Consider the following 20,022-nt stretch of genomic DNA (forward strand, 5'->3'; position numbering starts at 1 on the left):
GTGCCCACTTTGTGGCTCATTCCTGGGCTTGGTGGAGGTGGTGTAAATTCCACCCTCTCCTCTTCTAGATGGCTGGCCTTGGCGAGATGCTCACACTCTCTGGGCCTCAGTGTCCTCATCTGTGAACTAGGCATGATCATAGTTCACACTTCACTTGGCAGCATGGGAGTGAATCAAGGTGAGCTGGCAAGGTAGATGGTGGCCATGATCATGGTGATGTGTGCACTGGGACCTTGGGATCCCCCTTGGCTGGTCCCCAGCCCATCTGTCACAGAAAAGATACCACAGCAATTCCAATTTGGCAACAGAGTTTATTGAGGTACCCCCTCGTGGGCCTGGCCCTGCCCCTCATTCCTCTTTCTCGTCTCCATGGGTGATGATGTAGCACAGTGACTTGTAGTCGATGTTCCCCGCCAGGTCCATGGGTGTCAGGGCGAACATCTGCTCCACCTGCAGGGGGCGCTGGTGAGAGGTAGCCCCCTAGCTCCTGGCCCAGCTGGGCAGAGACCTCACCTGAGTCCTGTGGCCCTTCTGCCTGCCCCCTGCATCTGTGCTTTGTGCCTTCGCTTTTCAACCCTAGACCCCAGACTCTGGGTTAATTTTTTCTGTTGGCTGACTCTGGGCAGAGTGAGGAGTCGGTGCAAATGGGGGCCAAGGGGCAAAGGGCGCCCCTCCAGCCACAGGCACAGGCCCACCCCAAGTATACGAAACCTCTCCTTATCTGCTTTTCCCCGGGTCTGTGTACAGTCTCCCTGCCTGATGCAACATGCTGTCTTTTCTGACTCCACATCTTTACCCTCTAGGTCTCAACAGAGATGGCACCTCCTCCAGAAAGACCCCCGGCTCACCCTTCCAGCAACTGCCTCACTGGTACTGGGCTCTGGGTCATGGGTGAGGCCCAGAGAAGGTGCTGGGGATGGGTATTGAAGGGGCTGGGCAGCCTCACCTCAGCTGGAGAGAACTTGTCTGCCTGGGTCAGGAGAAGCTGCTTAAACCTGCGGGGAGTGAGGAGGGTCTGAGCAGGAGACTGTGGGGGAGTGGCTGCGCAGGGAACATGGGTACAGAGGCTCTCATGGCGTAGGGAAGGGTTGGCCGCACCCCAAAGAGTAGTATAAGGCCCCGAAGTACAGGCAGCCCCCCTCACAAGGGGCCTCACCCCCCTCTCTGCTTCCACCACTGTGCCCCTCATCTGGCTGGGCCCACACTTACTCTTCCTTGTTCACCACCCCTTTGCCACTGGGGTCAAACATGCGGAAGGCACTCAGGATGGCTTCCTCGGGGTCTGTCCCTGGGAGGCCAAGGCAGCCAGGTGAGCATCCATGTCTCCAGCATCCCAGGTCCCGCCTAGCAGGAACTGGGCTGCATGAGGAGCCCCCCGCATCCCAGAAGAGGTGGGGGTATTCCCTAATATAAAGTGTTTCTCGAGGATCAGTGGGGCTGGGAATGGTCATCCTCCTGAGGCGGGCAGCCTGGCTGGGAGATTGGAATTTGGGGGTAGGGGCTGAAGGCACGTTTCCTGGCCCCAAGTCAGCACTGGGGTGACCAGTGCACATGGGATTCTGGGGCACAGGAGGTGCTTAGAATGGGCCATGGCTAGGAAGAGTCCAGGTGGGTCCAGATGGGGTACAGTTAGGGTTCCGGTGGGGTTCAGGCAGGGTTCAGGTGGGGTTCAGGCAGGGTGCAGGCTCCCTGCCTGGCCAAGGGTGCCCAGCTCTGTCCCAGGCTCACCATTGAGCTTCTCCCCAAAGAGCGTGAGGAAGACAGTGAAGTTGATGGGACCCTTGCCCTCCTGCAGCATGGCGTCCAGCTCCTCCTCTGGGACACTCACCTTCCCTGGTGGGGGTGGGGCATGAGGTACACACCTGGACCCTGGGTGTCCCCCAGAAGGGCCTAGGCCACCCTCCCTCTATCCTGGCCGCAGGGGCTGGAGGGGCAGAGGCAGCTGTGGGTCGGGGAGGTGAAGTGGAAGGAAGGCGTGACAAGGGGGGAAGGGCAGTGTGAGGAGATGGGGAGGAGGGGAAGCAGGGGAGCGGGGCGCTGTCCCCCCAGCCACTCCCACCCACCCAGCAGCTCAGAGCAGGGGCCCCAGTCTGCAGGGTGGGTCTGGGTGGGAGGTGGGTGCACGCACCCAACTGGGAGTAGGTCTCCCTCAGGTCTGCCTTGCAGATGATGCCATCACGATTCTGGTCGATACAGCTGAAGGCCTGTGGGATGGGGGCCTTCAGTTGGGAGCAGCCCCCAGCTCTAGGGAAGGTGGGAGGAAGGGGAGAGGCCTGGGTAGTGTGAGGGGCAAGGTCAGGATAGAAGGGGGGTGTGTATGTGGGGTGGGGTTGGGCAGGCCGGGATGGGGTCTGAGGCTGCTGGGAGTGGGCACTCACTTCCTTGAACTCCTGGATCTGGGCTTGTTCAAACATGGAAAAGACGTTGGAAGAACCACGTTGGGCCTGCTTGGTGGCCGCCACTTTGCCTCGGGTCCCCGCCTTCCTGCTGGCCTGCAACACCGTGAGTAGGGAGGGGTCCTCTCCCCACCTCCTCAAAGTCTCCCCATCCCACCCACCATGCACTGTCCCAGAGCATTCCCAGGAGAGCCAGGGCCAGGATCCTCTTCCTCTCCCTGGGGACCACCCTCGACCAAACGCAAGCACAGAAAACTCTGCTCCCCCAGCCCAAAGGCCAGCACCAGGGAGACCGCTAGCCTTTCCTCCCCAGCAGGCACTCACCATTCTCTCTGCAGAGGTGTGGCTGCTGTCGTGGTGGCAGGGCTCAGCCTCCTTTATGTCTCAGGCTTATCACCTGAAGGTCCAAATAAGGAGAGGAACAGAGGACAGGACCAAACTTGGCAGCCCCCGCCTGGGCTGGGGGAGGATGAAGGCCCTAACAGATTCCAGCCACATTCTTGATGACCTCCATGTCCTCAACGTGTAACATCCTGCTGTCTATCCATCCTGGCAGGGCCAGGCACAATGTCTGCCCAGAGCAGAGCAGGCTCAAAGCTCTCACCACCCTAGGTCCTGATGAAGGGATCCAGTTACTCCCATATCTGACCACCCTTCCTTGCCAGTCCAGCCAGAACCCTGACCAGTGCAAGAGGACAGCTGGGGAGGGTCAGTCCAGGGACCCCCCCAGGCTTGGGAAGGCAGTGGGTAGTTCTGAGAATGGTCTGTGGTCTGAGACCCCCCCTGGGCTGCCCAGAGGTTTTGGTGACCCTAGGCTCTGACCTTTTGCCCCTCTGACGAAGGGGCAGAAGGCATCCCCGAGCTAGCTGTGACCCCAGGCAGAACACTTTGCTTGGCTTTGGGGTAATTCTGGAGGGTGAGGGAGCTCCAGCGGCTGCCCTCCCATGCAGTCTGCCTTGTCCCCAGTCTGCCCTGCTGTTTGGAACCTTGCCTTCTTCAAGCCCCATCTCAACCACACTACTTCAAAAAGCTCTCCCTAACATCCTCAGCAGGGAGCTTCTGGGGCACGTTTCCCATTTGCCTGGTGGCTGATGTGTTTGTATTCCTGGCTTCTGTGCCTCTCCTGAACACCCAGCCTGGTTGACATCTGGATCCCCCGAAGGCCTGGTGCACAGTGGGCCGATGGGCAGGCCTGCGTGATGCTGTTCCAGAGAAGCAGACTTGCCAGCTTCCGGGGCCGAGGGCACAGCAGAGGGGCTGGGGAAACAGGGGGCATCCTGGAGGCAGCAGGAGTGGGTCACCCCAGGCTGGGCTCACTGGCTGCTGCCCCTCCACTGGAGCCAGGCCCATGTCTGTCAGTAGCTGACTGGTAGAGTGCAGGAGCTCTCATGTGTCACACCCAATACTCTTTTTATATAACAAGAGTTTTCTTTTAAATTCCTTAAATTCCTTTTTTTTTTTGAGACGGAGTCTCACTCTCGTACAGGCTGGAGTGCAGTGGCGCGTTCTCAGCTCACTGCAACCTCCACCTCCCAGGTTCAAGCGATTCTCGTTCCTCAACCTCCCAAGCAGCTGGGATTACAGGCATGTACCACCACACCCAGCTAATTTATATATATATATATATACACACATATATATATATAAAATTATTTTTTTTAGTAGAGACAGGGTTTTATCATGTTGGCCAGGCCAGTCTCGAACTCCTGATCTTAGGCGATCTGCCTGCTTCAGCTTCCTAAAGTGCTGGGATTACAGGTGTGAGCCACTGAGCTCTGTCACCCAGGCTGAAGTGCAGAGGCATGAGTAGAGCTCACTGCAGACAACCCCTGGGCTCAAGTGCTTCTTCCTGCCTCAACCTCTGGAATAGTTGGGACTACAGGTGCACACCACCCTGCCCAGTGTTTTTTTTTTTCTTTCTTTTTTTAATTAATTAATTAATTCATTCATTTTTGAGACAGAGTCTTGCTCTGTTGCCCAGGCTGGAGTGCAGTGGTGCGATCTCTGCTCACTGCAACCTCCGCCTCCCAGGTTCAAGCAATTCTCTTGCCTCAGCCTCCCGAGTAGCTGGGATTACAGGCGCCTGCCATCATGCCCGGCTACTTTTTGTATTTTCAGTAGAGACGGGGTTTCACCATGTTGGCCAGGCTGATCTCAAACTCCTGACCTTGTGATCTACCTGCTTCGGCCTCCCAAAGTGCTGGGATTACAGGCGTGAGCCACCGTGCCCAGCAGCCCCCCACTTTTTTTTTTTAAGAGATGGGGTCTTGCTATGTTGCCCCAGGCTGGTCTCAAATTCCTGGCCTCAAGCAATCCTCCACCTCAGCCTCTCAAAGCACTGAGATTATAGGCGTGAGCCATCACACTGTCCCATAACAAGTGTTTTATGACACTCCCTTTGTTATCTAGAAAAGAAATTCATTTTATCTATTTCAATTCAGCCATTTCAATTCAGACATATAACCTACCTACATATAGAATTTTAAGAATTAATACAATGCCCTGAACTGTAATATAAAGGAGAAATAGAAAGCAATTGATATTAAAATGTTTTCCACTTTGTGAATGCTTGAACATAACAGTAATGATAACAAAGTAATCAGATGCTTGCACTAACTTATAAGGACTAATTTAGACTCAAGAGAACTAAGAAGATCCAAAGCAATTCCACATGAGAAGTAGCAGATAGCAAGAAATCTGAAGGGGGACATGACTTTTCAAAATCACAACTTTGGGTTAAGATCTGAAGGAAACAAAGCAGTTGTTCCTGATTAGCTGGGTGGTGTCTCTCATCGAAAAATGCACGTGCATGAAAATCACACAAATATGTATCTATGTCACTGTGTTTATGCTACAGAAAGATGGCATTAGGCCTATGTTTGGCTAACTCTAAACAGGCATTCCACCAATAGGAGCATCTGGCGGGACCTTAGAAATCCAACGTGTATCTGGGCCTCCACTCACTGGCAAACCTAAGTGGCTCTGACTGGACAGGACGGTGCTGAGACTGACATGCAGCAGAACCAGCTTCATTCCCCCACTTCCCCAGAGCAGCACCTGGCCTGGCACTCTCTCTGCACACATTCCATGGGCAGGCAAGCAGGGGCACCGGCCAGGCAGTGTATTGTCCACTACTCTGCCATCCCCCATGATACCCCATTCCTGTTCCTACAGCCTGGTCTGTCACTCCTCACACTCCCCGGGGCACGGCTGGCTGGAAGGAGCTGTCTGGAGGGCATGGCCGAGATACTGAAGTATCTTCATGCATGTGACGCTGACTCTTTATAGATTGTCCCCACAGTCCTTATGCACAGAAGTCAAAGAACAGTGGACAGGCCATGTTTAAAACTTTTAACATTTTTAATTAAAAAACTCACACAGTCTCAGGTTGGGCATGGAGAGGGTGGCATGTCGTATGATGGGGTGGTCCCTTGGGGTGTGCTGAATGCTGCTTGGGGTTTCTTCCTGAGCCAGTGCTGCGGGAGTTGAAAATGCAGGGCTGGCCCTTCTCCCCTTTGTGGGCCCCTTGGGGCAGGGGCTTGAGGGCTCTGTCTCTTGCACCTGCTGTGAGGGTCCATCCCAGAATCACAAGTCACTCAGGGATGGGGGTACAGGAGAGAAAAGGTCTCTGGGGGTATTCGCAGCTTGGGACACCTCCTCCACGGAGCCCTCTCCCATTGCTCCCTGGGCCTCTTGAGCCTCAAGCAAGAAAATGACCAGGACTGGGTGATGAGCAGCCCCTGGCTGCCCTTTTGGCCCAGGTGTAGGTCTGGTCAAGCTGTTGGAGCTGCCTCCCCACACAGGATGAGTTCCCAGGGAAGAGAGGCCACAGCAGGATCCAGAGGGTGCCCCCTTCCCAGAGCCTGGGCCCAGGCGAGGCCAACAGCTCTGACAGTGTGGAAATGCAACAAAGTCCTGAGTGAGCAACTCCCTTCTAGGAAGTTGATTCCAGTGAGAAAGGTGGGGGCTTCCAGAGTCTCTGTCCCTGCTCCTGCCGCACCCCAGTTAGGGCCCTGGGGCTGTCCCACCGAATGACTGAGGGAAGAGGCCCGCTGGGTTCCCCAGCGGGATGGCAGGCAGCCCAGGTCCTGACAAGGCCAGGTCTCGTGCCCCGCCAGGCTGCGATCACGTGTGGGGAGCACTTCCCCGTGGAGCCTGGGTGCTGTGGGGCTGTGGCATCCTCCCTGTGCTGGCGGTCACTGCTCTCACTGGCCCAGCATGCAGGCCTTCTTACAGGCCACCGCCGAGACCAGGGCCGCGCCCCGGCCACTGCCCTCCTCCGACTCGATGAAGGTGATCTCGCAGCTGGGCGTCAGCCTGCGCACGCTAGCGTGGAACCGCTCCTTGAAGCTGGGCAGAAGAGAAGCAGGGCTGCCGTCCCTCCTCCCAGCCCATCCTCCACATTCATTACCGGGCATCCTGCACGAAGTCGACCCTTCCCCCAAATCTAGGCCAAGGGGGACAAGAAGAGGATTACAAAATCTTGGAGCTTGGGAGTCACAAGGAACCATGGAGCACTCGCTTTCTGGGCCCCACTTTACCAGGGAGAGGGCGCGGCGGGCTCACCTGGGGTGCAGCTTGTACACGGAGCCATCCACGCCCACAGTGATGCGCATTACGTCCTCGCTGCGGCTCTCGCGCATGCGGTTGATGACGCCCGCCAGCCCCGCCGAGCACATGTGTGCAGCGCGCGTAGACACGCTCTCGCAGGCGCGGCGCACGATGTCGCAGTCAGTGGCCGAGGGTCGTAGCCCCAGCGTGCTCAGGATGTTGTAGATCTGCTTGCGGTCGCCCGTGTCGCTGCGGGGCGGGAGGAGGTAGGGCGGTCGCTGAGGGTGGCTCCGACAATCCATCCCCCTCCAGCGGCGGCCTCTCCTTCTCCAGGGAGGGGTCCCTGCCAGCCGTCCACCCAGCGGCGGCCTCTTTCCCTGGCTGAGCCGGGGCCCCTCTCTGGAGAAATGGGGCGATCCTGCTCACCTCAACCAGTCAAAGCATTTCCGCTAGGGACCAGCCGTAACCTGGTTAGTACTGCTCCCTCTAACTAAGCCCAGGGTCTCCGCCAGGGAAGTGAGGCCACAGCAGGATCCAGAGAGCACCGCCACGGCGGGCAGGGAGCACCGAGGGGACTCACGGATGGGGACACTGCCCGGACGCGGGCTCGCCCCCATCCCTGCTCCTGGCATCCCCGTCCGGACCCCACCTCCTACCCCGGACCCGTCCCTGTCCCGCCCTCGCTTCCAGAGCCCCGCCCTCGCCTCCAGCCCCCCGCCTCTGGCCCCGCCCACTCCCGCCCCGCCCCCTGTGCCCCGCCCCAGGCCCCGCCCACGCCCGGAATCCGGCCCCAGGCCCTAGTTTCCTGTCCCTGCGCCACGGGCCTGGGACTCAGTCTCTCCCTGAGACCAAGTCTGCAGTGCCCGGACTGGACGTCCCCAGCCCCTGCCCTTTGCACCTGCCCTTCTCCTCCGCACACCTCTCCACCTGCGACACGAAGCGTGTCTCGAAGGCTCCGCGTGTGCGCAGCTGCTCGGAGGCCTCCCCGTGGAAGAGCAGGTTTTCGTCCACGAGCCTGAGCAGTACGAGCCGCACCAGCTCACCCATGTACTTGCCACCTATGAGCTTCTCATACCTGGACACAAGGCAGCTCCATTACATCAGCAGGCACGAGGGAGGGCCCCTCGTGCAGGTGGAAGCCGGGAACCGGAGCCACTTTTCCCCATTGAGGTCACGAGGCGGCCACGTGGGGCACTGTGATCCCCACTCCCCCATCTGGTTCCCGTCTTTCCCTCGTTAATGAACCAGAGTTTAGAAACGTCAGGGATTAGGAACGTGCACATCCAACTCAATCACGGGACCAAGTTTGGCCTGCCCCTGGGCCCACTTCAGTGAAGGGACAGACAGATAGTTCAAAGACCCCATCCAGTCCCTCCGAAACCTTCCTTGCAGGAGGCCCTGCGCCGAGCACGGGACCTAGAGCTTCAGTCCTTTAGCTGCATCCGGAGCTGCTGTTCATCGGCCGTTTATGGTTGGGGAAACTAAGGTTTGGAGGGTTAGTGCCCAGTCGGAGGCATGCACCATGTTGCTGGCACTTTCTTGCTTAATCTATGACCTTCCATATTTAATTTAAATAAATGGAATACTACTGACCTATAATAATAGAGGCCTGCGAGCGGCAGAGAGGACGCTAATAAAATAATTAGCATAGGCCTGGCGCAGTAGGTAGTTAACAAGTGATAGCCATAGTTAATGATGAGCTCTCTCTGGGTTGGTTTCCAAGCTGTGACTGCCAACCCGCAGCATTCCACAAAAGACTAATATTCTTTCTGTGAATGTGGCCAAATACATACTTTGGGGAATGTTGGGTTAAACCCAGAAACCTTACTGGGGGCGTCTCAGAGCCTCCTCTACATGCACAATCACCTGTCAGAAGGAGAAAGGTCTGGGCTTATCAAATCACAACTGGGACTAACCTTTCATCTCTCACAGGGGCAGGTCATGACTGAGCAGAAGGGATGGAGCTTACGAAAGGATTGTCAGTTTGCTTTTCCCCAGAGTTGTTTAAAAACAAGCCCATTATCGGCAGTGGCCCGGCTCCCATCTGCCGCTGCACCAGAGCGGCCCAGGGCCTGGGCTGTGGGGAGGGGGGGCATCCTTACAGCTGCTGACCGGGGTTTGCAGAGCTCTCGTCCACCAGGCGGTCATACTCCAGCAGGAACTCGTCCAGCTCGCCCGAGTCCCCGAAGGCACCCCATTCGGTGTTGACGCACATGCGGCCCTCGTCCCCCTCCACCAGCTCCACATTCTGCATCTCCTCCATGTAGCAGGCGTTGCAGCCTGTGCCTGGGGTGGAGGTCGGGGGGACTGTCAGCAAGAGCTGCACTGCCCTGGAGTATGGCCTGGTTCCTGCCCATAGGAGCCCCGCCTCTCCCACTCCCCCATGCCTGTCTCTGCTTTGTCTGGAACAATGGAAAGGCGGGTCTGCCTGGGGCTGGAAGACCTGGGTTGCTTCAGTGGCTAGAGACAGCTTTCTGGACTGTCCTCTTTCCTAACAGGCAACAATAACACCTTCCCTGCCTGTTACCTAGGTGGTTGGGAGGATTGAGAGAAACTGTGTGTATCAAAGAAATGGTTGTGGTACATTATCATTTTATTTTGTCTATGCACCACCCTTGTTTTCTGGCACTGCCCATGCACATGTTTGAGCTTCTCTGTCATGAGCCATGTTTGCATGGCAGCCCAAAGTAAGGCATGGTGTGGGCCCTTGGGAGCAGTCCAGAGGCTCCTGTAGACAAGACCGGATGTGGAATTTTGTAATTTGCTGGCTCCTGTGCAGAGTGACAACATGGAGTCTTTTGTTCACAAGTTATTAATAGTTCCACACTGGTGACAGCAGAGCCTCAAGCTAGCATGACTGTGTGGGCTGCACACCCCTAAAGCTGTCAGGGACAGCAACTCAAATGTTGGTCAGTCGAGCTGCCACATAGGAATCAGGGCTCATTGATGCCTAGCCTTCCAGTTTTTATTTATTTATTTATTTATTTGGAGCTGGAGTCTCACTCACTCCATCGCCCAGGCTGGAGTGCAGTGGTGTGATCTTGGCTCACTGCAACCTCTGCCTCCAGGGTTCAAGCAATTCTCCTGCCTCAGTCTCCTGAGTACCTGGGATTACAGGCATGTGCCATCACACCCAGCTAATTTTGGTCTTCAACTCCTGACCTCAAATGACCCGCCTACTTTAGCCTCCCAAAGTGTTAGGATTACCGGCGTGAGCCACCTTGCCTGGCCGCCTTCTAGTTTTTTATGAACAAACAGAAATCCAGACTTTGATGTGAATTCTCCTAATTTTCAGATCTTGGTAATTGTTATAAGCATGTTTTTAAACACTGAGCAGAGTCAAGAGTGTATGTGGGGCAGATGTGAGCCGTGGGTCACTCCTTGCCACCTCTGCCCCAGGAGGGGTTATGCCTGGGCCGAGCAGCTGCAGCTTGGCTTGGTGGGAATTCATATGGAAGTGTCTTGGGGAGCCCCAGGCAACTCCGGAGGAGAGGGTGGAAAGGGCTGGGGGGATCACAGCAGGGATGGCTGGGGCTCACCTTTAGATGCTGGATTTAAAGACAATGTTCCTTCTGAAAGGTGAGAATGGAAGAGAATTATAGAACCACACGCCCATGTGCACAGCAGATACCTGATCTGATTGGATTGCTCCTCAGTGAAGGCTCGTTATAATGACCTCCGGAACTTCTGAGAAAGGTCTGAGTTGGTATGGAAGACCCCTCTGCTGGGAGGGGCGGGCTGCTGCTCCCTTTCCTGGTACCTGCCTTCACTTTGGGTGGGGGCAGGGGCAGGGGCAGGGGCAGGCCAGTGGAAAGACCATTCGGGTAGGAATGGCACCACTTTTGCTTATCCTCTTCCACTTGGACAAATCTGTCCAGTTGGTCAATTTACCAAATAAAGTGTTTTAATTATAATCCTGATGGGCAAGGTGGATGTGCAGCTGGCATACATGTGGCATCACGGTGTTGAAATGCTTCCTACTGTACACAGTGCTTCCATTTTGATACCCCAAGACCACCCAGGCTCCAGCGCCAGGCTCGGCTCTGACGTCACCGGTTGTTAAGTACTTTGGTCCTCACCCCACAGGGCCCCGTAAAGCCTGTTGTACCCAGGGCGACTCGGCAGTCTGGAAGGGGCAGGGGTGCAAGGAGCCCTTACCCACAATCATGCCGACCTCGCACTGATGGTCTTCGTAGTAGCAGGAGATCATCGTGGCCACCGTGTCATTCACCATTGCCACCACATCCATTTCGAAGTCCTGCCAAGAAGCACAGAGGCTGCAGTGCTGGGAGCCAAGGAGAAAGGCAGGCAGTGCTGGGGTGGGTGGCCCAGGGCAGCCCCCCTGGCAGTCACAGGTGCCCCCTCACCCCTCTCCGTTTGATGGCGTCTCGCAGAAGCCCCACGACATTGTTCCCTTCTGCTCCTGAGGCCTTGAAGCCCTTGGTCCAGTTGAGAAGGATGCCCTGTGGGGAGAGGGAGGCCTCATGGCTGCTTGACATATGTTGGAGGCAGGGTGCTAGGGCTTGTCACTACCTCCTGCCTAGGGCCACAAGCGTATGCACCCTACTTTACAGCTGAGGAAACAGGCTCAGAGCAGCCCCATAGCTTTGAGAGGTGTTGGGAACGATTCTCCTTGAATATCTCATATTTCTGCAGGGCTGAGTCCCAGCCAATTTAAGAATGTTGTACTGCACAGCTCTGAGACGTCATCCCAGAGTCAAGGCAGGGCCTGCAGGAAGCAGCTCGGTGTAAAATCAGGATTTCCTTCCTGCAAGGCACCCCACTGCATGCACAGGTGCCACCTGTCCCTCTCTGTGTCTCTGTAGGGACTGGGGCTTGGAAAACCACATGAGATGTTGCTCTGGCTGCTGCTTCTGCTGTGAGTGAGGAACTGGCTTTCTCCCTGACCCAAAGGTCTCATGTTTATGTGCGTGCATAGATGACTGTGTGTGTGTGCATGCACAGATGTAACTGGCAGGCCACCTTGCTAGCTTGCAGGGAGGGTAGAATCTCAGTTCCTTCACATTTCTGACTCAGCTAGAGGCATTGTGACATGACCGTGGCCTGCAGGTGACCCGGAGCCTGGCTGCCTGAGTTTGAGCCCCACTCCACTACCAGCTGCTCTTTCCACTGTAGTGGGGTGATCACAGCTGGTGCCTCACAGGGTGCAAAGCCAGAATTAGCTAATGTGATGCTTCTTTTCCACAGCATTAGAGGTGGCAGGTGACATGGCCACAATTTGAATCCAGATCTCCCTTCTGAGCACAGGGTATGGGGGCTGCATTTGAAGGCAGAGTTCCTCTGGGGCGCCTATGCCTCCCCTCATCTGCCTTCTGTCCCTCCACCTGGCCCACCTTATCGATGTCTTCATGCCTCACAGGAAAGGAGAAGGTGAAGCCCAGGGGCAGCTTCTTGTGCTTCATCTGATGCTTGTCCAGGAAGTCGGAGATGCACTCGGAGATGTAGTCGAAGAGCTGGAAGATGCACGCCACGGTGACCATCTGGCATGGGGGGGTGCGCCGGCCTGCAGCCCTCCCCAGGGCCTCATGCCAAGCTATTCCTCAGGGAACACTGCACCTCCTGGCCACTGAATGCCAGGCCTGTCCGCAGTTTCCCTCTCCTCTTCCGCTGCTGCTCGTTGGGCTCAGGCCCTAAGCCTCCCCTATGCCAGAGACCTGCTGACAGTGGCCCCCGGGACAGGGCAACACAGGGCAGGCTGGTCCCCAGCCCAGCTGTGCTCTGTCAGCCTAGCCCTCCCAGCTGAACCTTGTAAAGTCCAGTTTCAGGCCTGGCCGGCTGTTCCTGAGGCTCCAGATGGAGGCGCATCCTTGATTTCTGTCTGCAGCACCTGGAGTCTCCTTTCCTACTTCCAGGTGTCCTGACCACCCATCCTTGCTGAAGGCCAGCCCTGACTCCCCTCACACGGGCCTCTCCACGGAATTGGGTACTGCTGAATGCTCTGCTGACTGACCAGGCTCCTCACTGGCTGCTGGGGCCAGGGAAGTCCCCACATCATCCCCACTGCCTTGATTCACGCCCAGCCCATAGACAGGCTAGCAAGCCGCAGGGGTGTGAGGACGGGCAACCACGGGCAGCCTCCTGCCTCGGAGCCCTGCCTCTCCAGGAGCTGGCCTTGGCCACGTGCTTGGCTGCAGCTGGGGCTCTGGCCTTGCCCAGCTCCCCCTAGGCCTCATTCTGCTTCTGGGTCCCCTGCACCCCAGTCCTCCCCATGGTCAGGGGTCCTTGCTGCCTGGGTAGACATTGTGATTGCTGTCACCCCACTTTCTGTGCATGCTGGTGGAGGGCGAGGGGTGGCCCTTGGAGAGGTGGGGAGTGCACTGGCTGCCGGGTCACATTTCTGTTCTTACACATTGGCTTTTCCTCTGGTAAACTGGACAAAGTGTGACTGGCTGGGGCTCCTCTTGCCACTAACCCCTCCTCAGCCCGTTCCCCTCTCAATGCTGGTCAGATGGTGACTGTGGGACTTGGGGACATGTTGGCCAGTCCTGTTCACCCAGGCCTCCAGCTGCCTCTGAGGCTGGGTGGTCCTCCAGCCCCTGCTCTCCCCACCCCTGGTGGATGGGTGGGACCTCCTGTCAGGACTAGCTGGGCCCTGAGATCATGCGTGGCCTTGGCCCCCTGCCCTGGCCCCTGTGCTGCTCACCATCTCAGCAGTGCCGGTCATGGCGTCCTCGGGGATGGAGTACATCTGGTGTTTGGTCTTCACGCTCCACTGCCCCTCCTCACCTTCTCCCACCTTCACTAGCATCACCCTGAAGTTGGTGCCACCCAGGTCCAGGGAGAGGAAGTCCCCGACTTCTACAGGCACAGAGAGAAGTATGTCAGCCTCAGGGGCACCCACAGGCTGGCCTTGGGCTGGGTGGGCCCCGGGTGACTAGCCCAGATATTACAGAGAGGAGGAGGGAAGGCACAAAGGGACCAAGGGAGCTGGACAAGGGGCCACCAGACACCTGGGGACACCAGCGTCAACTGTGGAGGGGTCAAAGGTCAGCTGGGGAAAAGTCAATGGGAAACTCCTGCCTTAGATAGAGTCACCAAGAGCCCAGGGACCAACTGAGGACCTAGTGCAATGGCCAGTGCAGAGCTGGGCTGGGCGTTCCCTAAGTGCCCATGGGGAGCAGTGAGGTTTTTTTTTTTTTTGAGACAGAGTCTCGCTCTGTCGCCCAGGCTGGAGGGCAGTGGCGTGATCTCGGCTCACTGCAAGCTCCGCCTCCCAGGTTCACGTCATTCTCCTGCCTCAGCCTCCCAAGTAGCTGGGACTACAGGCGCCTGCCACCATACCTGGCTAATTTTTTTCCGTATTTTTAGTAGAGATGGGATTTCACCGTGTTAGCCAGGATGGTCTCGATCTCCTGACCTTGTGATCTGCCCCCCTCGGCCTCCCAAAGTGCTGGGATTACAGGCGTGAGCCACTGTGCCCAGCTTTTTTTTTTTTTTTTTTTTTTTTTTTGAGATGGAGTCTCAGTCACCCAGGCTGGAGTGCAATGGCGTGATTTTGGCTCACTGCAACCTCGGCCTCCCAGGTTCAAGCAATTCTCATGCCTCAGCCTCCTGAGTAGCTGGGACTACAGGCATGCACCACCATGCCTGTATAATTTTTGTATGTTTAGTAGAGACGGGATTTCACCATGTTGGGCAGGCTGGTCTCAAACTCCTGACCTTGTGATCCACCCGCCTCAGCCTCCAAAGTATTGAAATTACAGGGGTGAGCCACTGCACTTGGCCAGGAGTGAGATTTAAAAAGTCAGTTTTCCTGAGGTTTGCCAGCTCCAGGGTGAGTCCGAGTGCCCCAGGGCTGGACCAGAGGAGCCAAGGGTGAGAACTGGCCTCACAATTTGGGGACTTCATTGCTCCCCAGGAGATTCTGTCTCGGACTGGCTGTGAGTCTGGGAGTGCCTGGGGTTCTTTTCCCAGCTAGTGCTGAGCCCACAGCTGCTTCTGGATGAGGAGCCGGTTCCCGTGTGGTACCTGAGCCTTCTGGGGTGGAGCGCACGTAGGTGGGCAGCATCTTCACACTGGCCTCTTCATGGGTCTCCAACCTCAGGCCACGGTCCATCTCCTTCTGCATCCGTCTCATCACCTTCTTCAGGTCCTCCTCCTGCAGCTGGAACTCCGCCAGGATCTGCTCTACCTGCACAAGGAGGGGGATGGGAGCAGCAGGGCTGGGGACTCAGGGTGGGACTGTCACCAGGCACCCACACGCCGAGGGCCTCACGGGCCATCTCCCCCACGTGCTGCTGGCCTCCTTCTGTCCTCTGACCCCGGGTTCAGGATGACCCATCATCTCAAACTTTACTACAGGGAAAACCAGCTGGCAAGTCAGAAGAGCAGAGTCTGGGACCAGCCACTCAACAAATGCAGCCCGGGGCGTGTTGGAGGGGTGAGCAGCAGAGGGCAGAGTGGCTTCTGTCCATGACGATATCCCTGTGGCACAGCGTCCTGTAGCACCCTGCTTCGTCCCTCAGGTCAGAGCCAGGGAAAGGAGGGACTAACAGGGAGAGCTGGCGAGGTGGGGTTTGAGCCGCCTGTCTGGAGGGTGCCAGGCAGCTGGCATTGCTATCAGAGAGACCCAGTCCTCCTACTGGGATTTACACCAGAAAATAAATGGGCCAGTCTGCACAGGTGTGCTAAGGGCCAGCCAGGAGTGAGCGTGAGTGTCTAGAAGGAGGTGTCTGCTGACTGAAGCCATCTGTGGCATGGGCACACTGGGCCACAGAAGGAAGAGAGTCCCTATGCACTGACGTGAGAGACGCCTGGGCACACGAAGCTCAGATCCGATACTACCACTCCCGTGAGCATGGACGGCCCATGGTGTGGCTGCTCGCTCTCCACACGGCAGTGTGAGGACAGGCTCTGAATGCAGATGTGACTCTGCCTCTGCATACCCAGCAAGCTGGTGTGTGGACAGCTATGTGTCTGTCCCCTGGGCACCCTAGTGCTATTCATGGAGAAAAGGCCATGTTAATGTGCTGGTTATCTCTGGGCAGTGGTGAGAAAAATAATCATAAGGATATTTTCATCTTGAATCAAAAAGAAAAAGGAAAGATGCTCTGATAAAACTGTGGACCCATTCCACAAAAACTCACACACTTTTGCCCACAGTCTTACGCATAAGCTCAGGGGGTTGGAGATGATCTGAATCCCAGACAGGAGGCAACATGGCGATTTTCCTCTTCTTCCTCAGTTTTTAGAACTCAGATTTTGTTGGTGTGGGGAGCACATTGCGCCATGATTAGTCTAAGGTAGGCACAGCAATACTATACTCCTCTTACTGATGATTGGTCTAGAGTTGGGCATGTCACCCACTTCTGGCCAATGACAAGTGAAGGAAAGCCTGATTTTAGCAGGGGGAGGAGCTTCAGTGTCCCCCTAAATTTGTAGACATAGCTGTGTAAGGATGTGATAACTAGGGCTGTGATAGCTACCCTGCAACGATGAAGAAACAAGGCCAGAGGTTAAAGCTGTTAGCATACCGCGAACGTAGGGAGGAGAGAGTAATGCCAGATTCACCCTCCATGTGCGGCTTATGGGAGCAGACAGAAACCACCTATGCCACCGTAAGTCAGGTGTTTGGCTTCCTGCAGCCCAAAGCATTCCCAATAGATACAGATCTTTAGTTCAGAACCATGTCTCCTAATGAGACCCCACATGTGAATTTTAAACTCAGGCAAGGTCAGAAAGGGATGGGGCTGGTAAAGTCTGTGACAAAAGACACAGAATCAAACACCCATGTTGGCTGAGCAGGCACTGTTCCGAGGCTCTGAACATGGGTGGGAGGGCACGCCCTCCCCGACCTCCAACCCTCCAATCCAACTGCCCCTGCGGAGCACACCCCTGGAGATGTCCTCAGGGCTCTGTGGAGCAATCCAGGCTGTCCTCAATGTCCCACAGCTACAACCTTTGCCTCCTCTGTCTTTCTTTCCTACACCCACCAATGTAGAGAATGCCAGGAACTAACTGTGAAGGCATCTGCCATTTGCTGAATTCCTCCATATGCCAGGCCTTGCATTAGGTGTCTCACATAGCAGCCTCACACACTATGCCGGGTCACCACAGCACTGGGGAGGAGGTGCCAGCAGCACCCATCTTGCAGATGAAGAAAGGCTTACAGAAGTCATTTATGCAGGCACAGACAGCCAGTACACTGTGGTGAGGCCAGCATCCAAATCCACGCACACAGTGGCTACTGGCAGGAAGTCCTGGGGAGCCTGCCTGGCATCTCCCGCCAGACAAGATTGGTCAGAGGGACCCAATTATAAGATACCTGCAGGCTCTCAACAAAAATGATGCTGCTCTTGCAAAGGTCCAGCCCTCACACCTGCCTGGTACCACCCTTGTGCCTCTCTCCAAGTGGCCCATCCTGGTGGCCACAGACCTGGACTCTGGTCCTTTGGCCCCAGGTTCTTCATGGGAGGAGCCAACATTTCAGTCTGAGGTCTTGGCAGAGGACAATGACATGGAGCCTGTGCCCAGGCGGCTGATCAGAGTGTGGCTGTATTGTCAGACAGTTAGGGCCCTTGAGTGATCCTCCCTTGCAGGGCTGTGGGGAGAAGTGGCCCAGCCCTTGGAGAACAGGGAGAGCGAGGTACAAGGTGGCTGCTGTTTCTCTTATCACATGTTGGGAGGCTGGGCCCCGTAGGGTGTCGAGGAGGCCCAAGTCTTCCCCCTCTGTATCAAGGCCTGTGTGTGGCCCTGCCACTGACTGGGTGAAGTCCCGGCTCTACTGCCTTCTAGGCCAGAAAGTTCTCCCCCAGGAATCCCGGCATTGCGTGATGTCAAACTGATACCGTCTGTTCAGAGGGCAATTTGGAGTTTCTCTAAGTTGAACTCTGATCTGACAGTTTCTCTCCTAAGACTCTGTTCTGCAGCAAAAGGGCTGCAGGCATTTCTAAGATACACAGGGGTGTGCCCCCTTGCTGCAACAGTGAGGACCCCCATATTCACCGTCAGGGACTTTAAATCAACTCCAGGATGCTTACTGCAGGGCCTCCTGTGGCCTTCCCGTGAAGGAGACACATAGGCATAAGTGAAGACGTGAGATGGGACCTGAGGTAGGACCTGATTCCATTTCTGTAAATAAAGTGGCATCTGGCCTGCGAATCTGATTTGTACTGTATAATATTCTCAAAAGCTTAAATTTGCTGCCACCACTTAAAATCTATTTAAAATAGAGACACTTTTACACAAAAATCTGGATTTCTGTAAAAGTAGGTCTGCATTCTCTGTGGGGCTGCAGGGAAGTGGGGGACATGGGGTGGGGGAGCTTGTCTCCCCACAGTGGCAGAACCGGCCAGGGTCTCCTGGCCCAGGGCTCTCATCTGGGCCCTGCCCTAGCCAGATGCTGCAGGGTCCCTGCATTGTCCACACCACAGGGCCTATGAGGACCCCTCACACACTTCCCAGTGGGCATGGGTTGGAGGATAGATGCTGTCAGGTTCTGAGGCTGTAGTCACCAGTAGACCTGGGGGTTCACCTCTTATGTGGGGAGCATCCTCCAAAGGCGAGCCTTGTTCTTGGTGGGAGCAAGCCCCTTCCTCAGGGTGCACCTGGGCCTGCAGAAGTCCCCCTCCTGGCACTTGGTAAGCATGCAATCCCAGAGGAGGAAGCCCTGACCCAGCTTGGTCTCACAAGCCTGGGGGTCACTTTGTGGGGCAGAGGTCTGCCTCACAGACACCCAGGACAAGCCCAATGGCAGGGACTGAGGCTGATGCACACTTCCTGTGTGCCAGGCCTGCTCTGGGCACGCTTCCCTATTATTGGTACAGCCACTCTGGGACATGGGTACTTTTGTTATCTCCATTTTTTATAAGTGAGGAAACTGGACACAGAGTTACAAACCCTTCCCCAGGCCCACAGAACCACGGGCCATGGAGGGGTTTGAACCCAGGCACTGGCTCCAAACTTTCCTCTCACCCAGCCAGGCTGCATCCTGCCTGACTTCAGGCCCAGCACCAAGCTGTTACTTGTGCCCAGACCCCAGCTACAAGTGTCTCTCTGGCTAACCTCTTGCTGGGTGTCTATGCAAGCTTACAGGGCTTTCCCAAGCAGCCTAGGAAACGTGCTGATACCTGGGGAGCCCTGAGAAGCCACCTGCCCCCCCAGGTGTAGCCTGGGGCACAGATAGAGCCTGTCTGTGAGGCCAGAAGAGCACAGACAGAGCCTGTCCTTCCCCCTGGCAGCCTCTGGGAGGCAGCCCCAGCCAGCTTGCAGAGGTTTCTCTTACTGACCTCACCCGAGAGGTCACAGGACACATAATCGGGGCTCACAGTCAAAAGTACAACTTTTCTCGCCTGAGGACGCCCCACACTCCCTGCAGGGCATCTGACCCTCATCTCTTCAGCAAATGCCCACTGAATGCCAGGTGCGGCGCGGGGCACAGAAGCAGAGTTGACAGCAGGACCAACTCCTCTGAAGGGTGGGGATTTGCAGGAAAGAATCTCAGTCAAACTGGGGACAGGTTGGGGGGTGAAGGAGTGGGGACAGATGAAGCAGGGACGAGGTCAGGCAGCTCCTGTCAGAAGATGGGGCAGGGGACCTGCATTGAGGCTGGAGCAGAGATGGGGAGGGAGGGAGTGAGGCTGAGCTGTGAGCAGCAGGAGGTGAGAAGCCTGGAGGCACCGGGCTGCAGAGCGGGGGCGTCTTGGGGCAGGGTGGGAGCAGGGCGTCGGGCTGTCCTAACAACCCCTGCGCAGGGATGGTGGGTGCAGGCTTGGTGAGAGGGGTAAAAGTCTAGACTTACTCTGAAGGGAGGTGGGAGGGGCTGAGGAGAGGAACAGAAGGGCCTGAGAAGAAGAGGTTCCACCTGACCTGGGAGTTGGGTTGCGGGATCAGGATCCTGGTCTGGGCATGTTAACACATCTGCCAACCAAGGGGCAATTTGTTCCAAGTAGCAGTTGGCCATGTGAGGCCAGAGTTCAGAGGAGAGTCTGGCTGGAGAGGTAGATGTGGAGCCTGGACACGGTCACCAGGGTGTACAGGTTGGATAGCAGTGAGAGAGGCAGAGCTGGTCAGGCAGAGCTGCCAGGGGCAGGATGCTGTCCCTTTTATGCAGTGA

The 20,022-nt window shown here is 56.4% G+C and overlaps 2 protein-coding genes across 5 annotated transcripts in view; both read right to left on the bottom strand.

Moving 5' to 3' along the window:
* Positions 1-291: 291 nt before the first annotated feature.
* Positions 292-2,744, bottom strand: MYL7 (myosin, light chain 7, regulatory). 3 transcript variants are annotated; one of them, XM_011983240.1, is made up of 7 exons: positions 2,721-2,744; positions 2,379-2,492; positions 2,129-2,204; positions 1,729-1,833; positions 1,210-1,288; positions 947-995; positions 292-450 (listed from the first exon to the last, which is right to left on the bottom strand). In XM_011983240.1, the coding sequence occupies exons 1-7, from the start codon at positions 2,721-2,723 to the stop codon at positions 349-351; spliced, it is 528 nt and encodes a 175-aa protein (XP_011838630.1). In that variant the 5' UTR covers positions 2,724-2,744; the 3' UTR covers positions 292-348. The 3 variants fall into 3 exon arrangements, with proteins under 3 accessions (XP_011838630.1, XP_011838629.1, XP_011838631.1); XM_011983239.1 differs by having other exon boundaries at positions 2,129-2,273; positions 2,721-2,731; XM_011983241.1 differs by lacking the exon at positions 292-450 and having other exon boundaries at positions 944-995; positions 1,729-1,924; positions 2,721-2,736.
* Positions 2,745-5,733: 2,989 nt separating this feature from the next.
* GCK (glucokinase (hexokinase 4)) overlaps positions 5,734-20,022 on the bottom strand; it is a 46,457-nt gene continuing 32,168 nt past the window's right edge. For both annotated transcript variants that reach the window (XM_011983243.1, XM_011983242.1), the window contains exons 2-10: positions 14,937-15,099; positions 13,612-13,766; positions 12,302-12,421; positions 11,315-11,410; positions 11,106-11,205; positions 9,050-9,233; positions 7,867-8,022; positions 6,963-7,196; positions 5,734-6,746 (exon numbers count right to left, since the gene is read on the bottom strand). In XM_011983243.1, coding sequence (XP_011838633.1) covers positions 6,602-6,746; positions 6,963-7,196; positions 7,867-8,022; positions 9,050-9,233; positions 11,106-11,205; positions 11,315-11,410; positions 12,302-12,421; positions 13,612-13,766; positions 14,937-15,099 — 1,353 coding nt within the window. In that variant the 3' untranslated portion in view covers positions 5,734-6,601. The remainder of the gene's footprint in view (positions 6,747-6,962; positions 7,197-7,866; positions 8,023-9,049; positions 9,234-11,105; positions 11,206-11,314; positions 11,411-12,301; positions 12,422-13,611; positions 13,767-14,936; positions 15,100-20,022) is intronic.

Source organism: Mandrillus leucophaeus, unplaced genomic scaffold (assembly GCF_000951045.1).
Source record: "Mandrillus leucophaeus isolate KB7577 unplaced genomic scaffold, Mleu.le_1.0 Scaffold248, whole genome shotgun sequence".
In the NCBI taxonomy this organism is placed as follows: Eukaryota; Metazoa; Chordata; class Mammalia; order Primates; family Cercopithecidae; genus Mandrillus; species Mandrillus leucophaeus.

What these genes read in the sequence shown, in the direction of transcription:
- MYL7 (XM_011983239.1), bottom strand. An exon ending in AGATCCAGGAGTTCAAGGAA is followed by an intron (nt 2,274 to 2,378) that starts GTGAGTGCCCAC and finishes CACACTACCCAG; the next exon opens with GCCTCTCCCCTTCCTCCCAC. An exon ending in CTTTGGGGAGAAGCTCAATG is followed by an intron (nt 1,289 to 1,728) that starts GTGAGCCTGGGA and finishes TTGGCCTCCCAG; the next exon opens with GGACAGACCCCGAGGAAGCC.